Source organism: Mustela lutreola, chromosome 2, assembly GCF_030435805.1.
Source record: "Mustela lutreola isolate mMusLut2 chromosome 2, mMusLut2.pri, whole genome shotgun sequence".
Taxonomy (NCBI): domain Eukaryota; kingdom Metazoa; phylum Chordata; class Mammalia; order Carnivora; family Mustelidae; genus Mustela; species Mustela lutreola.
This window is the reverse complement of record NC_081291.1, coordinates 221034529-221044512: the sequence shown is the minus strand read 5'-3', so window position 1 is coordinate 221044512 and position 9984 is coordinate 221034529. Positions and strand designations below refer to the sequence as shown.

At 50.0% G+C, this 9984-nt stretch overlaps 1 protein-coding gene across 1 annotated transcript in view; it reads right to left on the bottom strand.

Moving 5' to 3' along the window:
* Positions 1 to 1764: 1764 nt before the first annotated feature.
* The window catches only part of BACE2 (beta-secretase 2), an 85148-nt gene continuing 76928 nt past the window's right edge, over positions 1765 to 9984 (bottom strand). The window contains exon 9 of the mRNA XM_059164762.1: positions 1765 to 8339. Coding sequence (XP_059020745.1) covers positions 8086 to 8339 — 254 coding nt within the window. The 3' untranslated portion in view covers positions 1765 to 8085. The remainder of the gene's footprint in view (positions 8340 to 9984) is intronic.

The window sequence follows — 9984 nt, the reverse complement described above, 5'->3', positions numbered from 1 at the left end:
TCCCGTCTCTCGTGGTCTGCAAGGCACCCCACGTCAAAGGGTCATAGCACAGAAAATACAAACATGGCTAACACATTTGGCTTACTGGTATGAAATTTTTATATGCAAAGGACAGCAGGCCATTTTATTTATTTTTCTTAACCACGATGACCCACTTAAGACCTTGGTCTCCAGACTCAACCCAGGGCAAGAGCTTCTTTTCCCCAGACTTGTGAATTTCTCGGAATATGTCTTCTTTGTGCTCTTGCCTTCCACCTTGTGCTTGAAAAATATTTTTAGTAACAGAGTGTACCTGCCAGGGCCGGGTGTGAGGATGGAATGCCCGTCCAGCCCGAATGTCTGGCCAGAATTCCCTCTTCAGTGAACGTTAGCTTCCGTCCTTTTATTTGTAGATATACAAATGTATATTTGTAAATGTGTAAACAGACAAATATGTCCCCCCACATCTTCCCTGGTAGCATTTTTCTTTAAGCATATATCCATTTTAATTTTTAAATATGATTTTCCTTTCGATTCTCAATGTTTATCCTTTCTAAAGACAGCCGCTGAATGGTTGAGTTCATAGGTCAGTCGTTAGACAAACTGTGGTGTTTCGAATCTGGACCTGCCACTGAATGAGAACCTGGAGAAGTCGTGGCACCTCTCTGTGACTCAGTTTCCTTCCAGTGCGGCACCCAAAGAAGACAGGCCAGGGGTTGGAAAGGCACATTTGGGGATCCTCCCCCAAGATTTACTACATATCTAGCCTGCATATCGTGAAGATTCTATCTTAGAGTAGAACGGAGGAGTAAACATGCTTGGATAATTGCTGGGTGTAATTACATGCACACACTCCAAGTTTACCAACAAATGCACACAGAATTTACCAAAAAAAAAAAAAAAAAAAAAAACACAAATGTCATTCCAGTTTCACAACAGCACCACCTAGTGACAGACGCACAAAACACACCCGCAACGTCACCCGCAGCTCCAGAAAGGCGAAATGATCAAGCGGCGTAGGAAAAAAAAGGCTGAAATCAAATGGTCTTTCTCATTGTTAGAAAGCAAGCACCCTATTCTGTTTCTCCAGGGCTATACGGCCTCACTCCTCATGGTTTGGAATTCCTTCTTATCCGCCTTGTCACCAGACCCGTCTAACCGTGGAGAGAGAAGCCTGTTTGCCAAGGTCTGGGGCCGCTCGCGAGTGACATCTGTCTTCGTGCGTTGTTTCCGCTTTCCCCAAGTTGGCTGCATCCCTCTTGAGAAACTGCCCCCCTCAGCGGGACCCTTCCGATCCGGAAAGGTGTGGCTCAGCACATTGCCTGGCAAGGCCGTGGGGGGCAGAGGTTTGCTCTCAGGGGGACGGACCAGGGTCCACTCCCAGGCAGATACTTTCCGGCTGTGCCTTCCTGGGCATGTGTCTATCTGCTGGACTTGGAGGACACCATGTCCTGGCAGGGGGATGGGCGAACAGAGCCCCTCATGGAGCACCCGCCCGGCCCAGGTCAGTTCCCCCCAGGAGGAGGCCGACACCCCTTGCAATCTTTCGACCCCTTAAATGAGTGTATCTATCCCCAGTCTCATCCCACTCCTGAGGGTCCTCACATTGCAAAGCGAGGTGGACCTCACAGACTGGGCTCGGACTCGCCCTATGCTCAGCCTTCTCTCGGATGCTTTCCAGGAACCCCTACGGTGGCCGCGGAGGTGAGCAGCTGACAAGGACGCGCCCGACAGTCATCTCAGAAGCGCGACGGGAACAAAAGCATCAAAACAATTCCAAGCCCAACAGGTTGAAAGTATTGTTTATTCAAACAAACCAAACTCCTTTTATTTCCTTTTCAATGGTATACATCTTAAATTCGTGGTGCATACAAGTAGAAAAATAAGATTCTTATAGAAAACTTGCGTTTTGAGGCGCACAACCCCCGGCGCAGGGCCATAGTCATGGGGCCACCTCTGAGGCAGGGTGCACGTCCCCTCACCCCAACTGCTGGCCCACACGCTTCCGTGTAGCTCCACATGGCGCGCCGAAACACAGGGGACGCCCAGAAGGGAAACCAGTTATCTTAAGTCTTTTCAGAAATACAAGTTGCACACAGAAATACATTCTGCAAAGCCCCGAGGCCGAGGGAGCACGGCTTCAGAAGACAAGGTGCGTGAGCTCCCGGCCCTAGCAGACACCCCACAAGGCAGCAGCGAAGCCACCCTTTTTAAGAACAAAACAGATCCCAGAGTGCAGGCACTGAACATGGGGGTTTCAAGCTTGCGGTCTATCTGACTGTGGCAATGAACAGAAATAGCAGGAAATACCTCCTCCTAGATTACAGAAACCCGGCTTTTATCAGCACATGGCCAGTCCCACTTGCTTTGTGTTTCAGACACGCTGATTCCCAAAGTACACGACCCTTGCTCATGTGGCCCCTCACACGTTCCGGGTCATTCCAAGTCCAGACAGGACCGCCAAGCTCACCGTTCAGAATGTGTACCACCTGCCACCCTAGATAACACATGATCTCCAAGGAGAAGGAGAAAAAGCAATCCCAAGTCGTTACCCCTAGCAACAGAGAACACACAATCGTACAAGGAAATAGAATTAAGGAAGTTTATTTTGGGTGATTTTCACTATAGATGAAACAGATCCTTAACCAGCTTTGTTTTTTACCTCGGAAAGATCATCTTTTAATGTTTTCGTAACTTTCATTCAGAAGCATTAACTTCGAAATTGTAAGGCTTTGTAATTTTACTTCGATGGGGAGACAGAAGCAAGCAAAAACCCTGGTTTTATGGGAACTTTTCAGCGGCCTGTACAAACGGCATTTCACAGAGAAAAAGGAAGCCCCACCCTTTGGAGACACCTGCCTTCTCATGGTCTTCTGGTCCGTGCGTGCCCCATGAAAAAAATACATATGTTCCAACCTCAATGAAGAAAATCCTGCGGAAAAACCCCAAAGGAAATGAAGGTTTCCAAGATGCTCAAGGTTTCAATTCTCCCCTTGGTGATGCTATTCTATGAAACTCTTTTATAAACTGATCACGTGCAATTGCATAAGTCATTATTACAAATCTGTATTGGCAAACTACTATAGGTCTCGAGTACATGTGTGTGCGGCAACATCCACTCTACTGGTTTATCCACTTCTGTTGCTGCACAAATATGTCTCCTTCTGCGAAGGAAGCTGTTCACGTCTCCTCACTGCCCCGTGGGCTCAGGCAAATGCCAATGAGCAAATACTTAGAGGCGAGATGGGGATTTTACTAGCACACCTGTCCTGTGTCCTGAGGTGCTAGCTGGACACAGCCAGGCTTTCTGCTTTGGCAACGGTGCCCAACCAGTACCCGAGGGCGTCCCAGGACACGTGAAGGCCTTCAGACTTCAAAGGTCAGGTACCCTGGAGCGGCTCTTGCGGTGCGTGGGCTGGATCTGGATTTATCTGGATCTGTATTGATGGACTGAGGTCATGTGTCCTCATAACACTCAAAATTAATCACAGGCGACTTGAGGTTTCACAGATGCACTGGTGTCGCAATAGGGTGGACGTTCTCACCAAACCAGGACGTTTCCCCAAGCCCCGCCTGGCTTCACCAGGACACCCAGAGAGCCCACTGAACTGCACATTCTGACCAGGACAGGGGGAGCTCCAGGACGGCAAGTCCTCCGCGAGATGCTGCACGGCCACACTGATGCGAGGCGGGCGGAGGTAGGGGGTGGCTCAGGGGCTGACACTCCTTTCTGCACAAGTGTCTGATGGCAGGTGCTCCCCGAGAAGGGAGGTGGTCAGGAACCGGTGGGATTCTTTCTGAAATCAGTGGGCTGCCCCGGCAGGGTTGAGGGGATGTGGATGTGTCTGCGTTGCTGTGACCTTCAATGCGACTGTCAGATGCTCAGACCCCAAAGGTAACTGCCGACCACCCCCGCTCACTTCAGCCTCTTGATCCTGTCCTGTGGATCCCAGCGCACAAACGTGAACCTGCAGCCTAAGGACCGTGACTTGCTCGGGAGTTCATGCGTCTGCAGTTTTGTTAGAAGGCAGGTGTCTAAATATGGCTGCAAAGCAAGGTTTTCTTCAACAAACTATAATCCTGAGGTTCCTTTGGGAAGTCTTGAAAAGTAGGGGCACAAAAAAATCACTTCCAAGGGTGGAAATGGGTAGCCCAGAACCTCCTGGGATGTCCTCAGTTTACCCAGCCCTTTGAAGTCATCTGCTGATCAAGGGATACAACTTCCTACCCCCCCTTCCCCCATTCTAGAACCTTCCAGGTCCCAACCATCCCCTTTCCTATTCCTCGAATGAACCAGTCTTCACCTTGCTGGGGCCAAGTGTAAGGGGCCACATTCTCCCTCGGCCCATGTTGACATCAGACACGACTCCAGCTCGAACACTCTGGACGCGTGGGACTCGTGGCTGTGTGGATCGCCTCACATTTGCAGTCGACGCTGCCACTTCACGGGTAAGTCTGAGGGCTCCTGGGATTAATAAAAGCCACTTCCCCAGAACAGCTTCTTCTGCTTTCTTTGACAGCACACTTTGTGTGTCTTCATTCCTTCTCCACTCTCAAAATGTATTTTTCCTGCTGGCCATTTAATTGGTAAAGCGCCATTAAGTCCAAATCTGAAATTCTTAAAACCCACCAGAAATGTACATGGCAGCTGCTGCCGTTGCGGAGTTTCCTTGGCACTAAAAATCTAGTATCTCCTGAATTTTACATTTTATGATGTTTAGTAGTTTTTCCTAAAATAGAAAAAAAATCCGCGGCAAGCGTTTCGTCTGAACAGCTCTGTGATCCATTCTGATCAGTTTGCAGGACAAAGGCACACCAGGAGCCCACCCAAGGATCTGGTTCCCGCTCATAAGGAAAAGTTGGTGAAACTCAATCATTGTTGGATGAGGCTTTTGGGGGAAGTGATTTATTCCGCGTGACTCATGTGGCCCTAGGCCAGAACTTAGAACTGAACCACGCTTGGCCATCCACGACACAGGGGCTCGGTAAGAATGTGGCAAATTTTCATTTGCACAGGAACCTATTAAATTATGACAATCTTCTCTCACTTCTTCAGTAAGATAATGCGATCCCTAAATCAGGCCTGCTTGTAGTCCCCAAAGCTCTGAGGAGCTGTTAATGCTGCCTTGCTGGGGATTAGTTTCCTAACTTTGAATTATAACTGACCTCAAGGGATCCCCAACCCAAGACCTCTGCATCTCCGAATGAGTCAGGTAAAATCCTCCCAAACGTTCAGGAGTGGACTGTGTTCCCGGCAAACATTCCCAGAAGTGACATGCCAAGAATATTTAATGCCAGGTACTTATTTTTTGGTTCAGAAGAAATACAGCAGAGTCTATGGGAGACGCCAGACAATCTGGCACCAATCACGGTGGTGTGTTTTAAAACTCCCGGGATGGGGGGCGGGGGGAGAAAAATCAGATGCAGTTGTCATCTTGTTTCTTGCTAGTTTCCATAGTTCCAGCTCCTAAAGACAGGATTTCGTTTGGGGCTTCCAAATAACTTATCAAGGATACAAAGTATCACCCTAGTAAAAAAAAACATTTTTCAGGAAGAATCCATTTCTTATGGGAGAGTTGACAGCATCTGACAACAGCAAAATGCCGAGAGCACCTTTCAGGAAAGGACCATCGTCCAGCCTTTTCCATGGCTGCAAGGTGAAAACGACCCTCTCAGACGGTTGTTACTTCCTTTCCCGCTCAAAGCAAGCCTCCTTGAAGGTTCTCCAAGCTCAGTATCAATTTACAGAACTCGAGGAGGTGGGTGTCACCAACCAGGGTTTTGACTCCAAGTCCAATTTTCGATAGCAAGGCACGCCAGGAAAATGTCCACCCCGTTCAATTGTGTTTCCTTCTTGTTGTTAAGTTAGGCTTTTGTAATTTAAGCATTTCCATTAGAATGTCACATCCAGTGACATCTGAGAAGAAAAGGTGGAGAACTTGGAGAGGAAATGCACAGCATTAGAGTAAGGAGCTTGCAATCGGCTGTGCCCTTAACCTGTACTCTGGGAACAGCACCTGCTGATCTACGCCAACAGAAAGGTTTCCAGCTCAGAAACCGAACCCGGGAAACTGGAGAAGACGCCTGTGTGAGGGAATAAGTAGCCAAAGGAACGGGGTGTTCTCTGCAACTCCCTCCTTTCTTTCAGGGGCCCAGATTTTCAGAGCACGGGGAAGGTCTGCTCCGTGAAGGATGGCCTTCCCTTCTGTGCAAAGTGGACCATAAAACGGGAACCAATGAAAAAGCCCCTGGAACAAGCGAATTAGACTTCTAGTGATGTCTACACTGAAATGTACTTTGGAGTTACTACCATTCACCTAGCTGAGACCAGACACGATAAGGAGTACCTGGTAACGGCACCCCCACCTGTGACCCCATGTCCAGAGGGACTCATACATGCCGCACTCAGACGGTTTCTTGAAGAGGACTCGGAAGGCTCAGGTTCTAAGATACAACTCAAACCTGCTGCTGCTGGAGCGTCCACCAGGACACCACACACGTGTGAGTGACCCCACAGTTCTCCAGCCACATATTCCCCAGTCTGGACGTGCCCCGGTCCAGTAAGCAGAGCCAATGGCTGAAACACCCATACGCAGGCTGTCTTGGACATAAATGACGATCCAGCCAGAGGAGACACTCCAGTTAGCCCTTTTAGTGGGGTTCTATCATAGATCCAGCCCATCCCAATAGCGATGCAAAGCGAACATTGAACTTGGCATACAAACGAGAGATAGGATGCTGCCTTTGAACCCGTCTTCTAATTGTATCTGATCAGGGAAGGCTGACTGCATCGAGTTAAGGCTTCTGCTTTTTTTGGGGCGATGAAATTAATTGATCAAATAAATGGTAGTAAGAGGGAGGTACCTCACAGAAGGAGAGTACCGCATACCCACCTCATCACCAAAGACTGAACACGCCACAGGGAGGAAGCGTGTGGGTCAACAGCTCCACAGATGTGCTCGGGCGTCTGTGCTGGAGCCTAGGGGTTTCTGCAAAGGCAAACACAGGGCCTGAAAGCGTGGGAGAAGATCCTTCAAGCCCTCTGTTCATCTGGTGTCTTCCTTCCCCCGAGAGTCGGTCAGAAGGATGGGCACTGAGCCATTTCCTGCTTTCCCTTGAGCCAGAGATTTGGAAACACACACATCTAGGCTAGTGACGTGGGATCTGCTTTTCTCACCAGAACATCTTTTGTTAATTTTAAGGAAGAGTAAGCATGTGAAATAACGGCCCACTTGGCCACAGGACAGCACCTGTTACCCTACCCTCACCTGTTGAAAGGAGGATTCTTTTCAGCACGGGCAACGGCTAGAGCCAGGCTGCCCATAGCCCCAGCTGGGCACAGCGCCCTGGGCAAAGTCTCCACAGAGGTAGCTTTTTCTCTTTATACCAACAAGACTACAGAAGCACTGAATACGAAAGTGTAGGTTTCCTTCCCACTCTACCATGATGGACAAAGGCTTTCCTCTTCAGAAGAGGCTGGTGAAGACCGCTGAGTGATGTTCCCTTCCGAGAAAGTTCTGGCTCTCACTCAGAGCACAGAGAGGCTCAGACAAGGGCTCTGTTTCCGAGTCAGAAGCAGGCAGGATGGTGAGATCGTCAGGCCCCGGGCTGGTTCTCTTGCCACCATATCGCAAACCTCTTGTATTCTTGGACCCAGGTGCAAAACACCCTTAAATGTGATTAATATGAAAAGCTTCCCATCAGCTAAGAGCAGTTATGAACCATGAGAATTCACAGCTCCAGAGACAGAGGAAGAGGAGAACTAGCCAAAAGCTTTCCCTCTCTTTTTTGTTTTTTTTGTTTTTGGTGGCACACCTAGACAGTCTGGCACAATCAGTCCCATAAATCCTGAAGCCCAATTCACTCTGTTTTGGTTTAGAATGAGGTGGTTTTTATTATAATTTTTCTTGGAAGTGAGGGAGAAGAAGGAAGCTTTAAGATCAAGAATCAGAATACAGTGAATCTGGAAGGCATCTGGGAGCAGAACAGATTTGAGACTAGTGGACCAGGAAGACACTCTGCCTCATGACCTCGCCTGCTCCACGGGTAACGGAATTCTCTTTGCCAAGAGTTCAAGGTCGCTCGAGCTCGGGTTCCGCTCGCTCTTCATTTCCAGCGATGCCGGACGAGCGAGGACTCGTCATTGACCACCTCGGGGTCGCGGGGCAGGTGCCGACACCGAAAGGGAAGGAGCAGCAGGATGATGAGGGTGAGAAGGATGATCCCACACACGCTCATGAGCGCGTAGGACACGATCCACAGGATGGGCTCATTCAGAGGCAGAGCGGGGACGCAGTTGCTGGCGATGTCGTCTGTCGAGAAAGGCCCAGAGATCTCAGACACCGGAGCACCTGCAATTTCTGAGGAGACAGAAAGGGGAGAACCCACAGCTATGAGGTGAGCAGTCCGTCCGCACCCTTTGGCAAAAGAGAGAAGCACTTGCGTTAGGAAACGTGCTGCACCAATCCCGGGATGTCCCCGCCGTCGTCAACCTGACTTGACGCGCTCTGGTGACGACTGTCCTCTCAGTCTGACCCACACTCTGAAGGGGCTCCAGGACTACCCGACCAGACCAGGAGACTTCCCCAGCCCCTTGCTCGTCCCGTGTCCCACTGACAGTGTAGGGAGAACCCGGAATCAGGAGGGGTATGTTCCCCGGCCACCCGGGATCAAAGGGACACACAGCTACCATTCGCCGGACGTCCGGTGCTCGTGGGCCCTGGCAGAACAGTGTTCTCAGGGAAGGAGGCGAGAGGATTTCTTAAGGCAGGTTTGGGGACTCCCAGTCTTCATTTCTCTCCAGCGGGTGTATTTGCTCTTCTCAGAAGTACACACTTTACCTGGCATTTGACGTTTCACTTGCAAAAAGAAAAAGGCATTGTTCCCTGCCTCACCCATGCTTAATCCCCATAATGAATATTTAGGCATGAAAAAGCAATGTTGCTGCGCATTTCCTATCTCTGTCACTAAAGGCTCCAGACCCGAACGCCTGCCAAATAACACCCTTTCTCTTTCTTTCTTTCTTTCTTCTTCTTCTTCTTTTTTTTTTTTTTTTTTTTTTTACTGAAGACAGAAAGACTCAAAATAACAACGGAACAATGTTTTAACAGAATGGGTTAAAATGAGGGGAAGACACAACATTTTCTTGCTAATGTAGATTCTGTTTGCATGGATTCGGGGCTCTTCTGCAGGAGCTGGACGAGTCCAGCAACGCCCCAGGGCCTGGCCTGCACCGAGGATGCACCAGGGCCTGCCTGCACCCAGTGACGGGAGAGGATGGTCTTGGGTCCATTGGGAGCCCAGATGACCAGGACCAAAGCCACCACTTAAAACACACACTCATTGGCCATTTATATAATGTCTGTTACAATTTCTTTTTCTCCTGCTTTGCAGGGATCCTCTACATGGTAGAACCTGAAGTGGCAAACGCCCTTCCACAGTAGGTCATCTGTCTCGTTAAAAACTCACCTGCTCTGTGGATAGAGAAGCTTTAAGGCATACCCTAATGTGGGGGAGGCGTGCTCGGTGCAAAGACCCTGACACCGCCGAGCAACAGGCCAAGAGCATCACTGGAAACCATTTCTTCTTCCAGACCAAATGGAGGAAGAGCGGCCAGATTCACCCCTGCCCTGAGACAACTAAAATACTGGGCAAAACACACGAAGAAACAAAGTCTCTGAAGATCCTGCCAACAGAGCAAGGAGCACGACGTCCTGCGAGAGGGGAGGACAGATGAAGGGAGCCCACAGTGGCCTTGAGGACATTTCTGGGTTTGGCGCAGGCAGGGGGACATGGGCAGAGGTGGGCAGCCTCCTGGGCCGGAAGGACAGGGCAAGGCTGGGAGGCAGGGCAGGGCTTGTGGGGGGCAGGGCTAAGGCTGGGACAGGGCTGGGGGACAAGGCTGGAGACAGGGCTGGGGGGCAGGGCTATGGAGGTCAAGGCTGGGAAACAGGGTAGGGCTGGAGGGTAGGGCTAGGCCTGGGGGGCAAGGCTGGGAGATTGGGC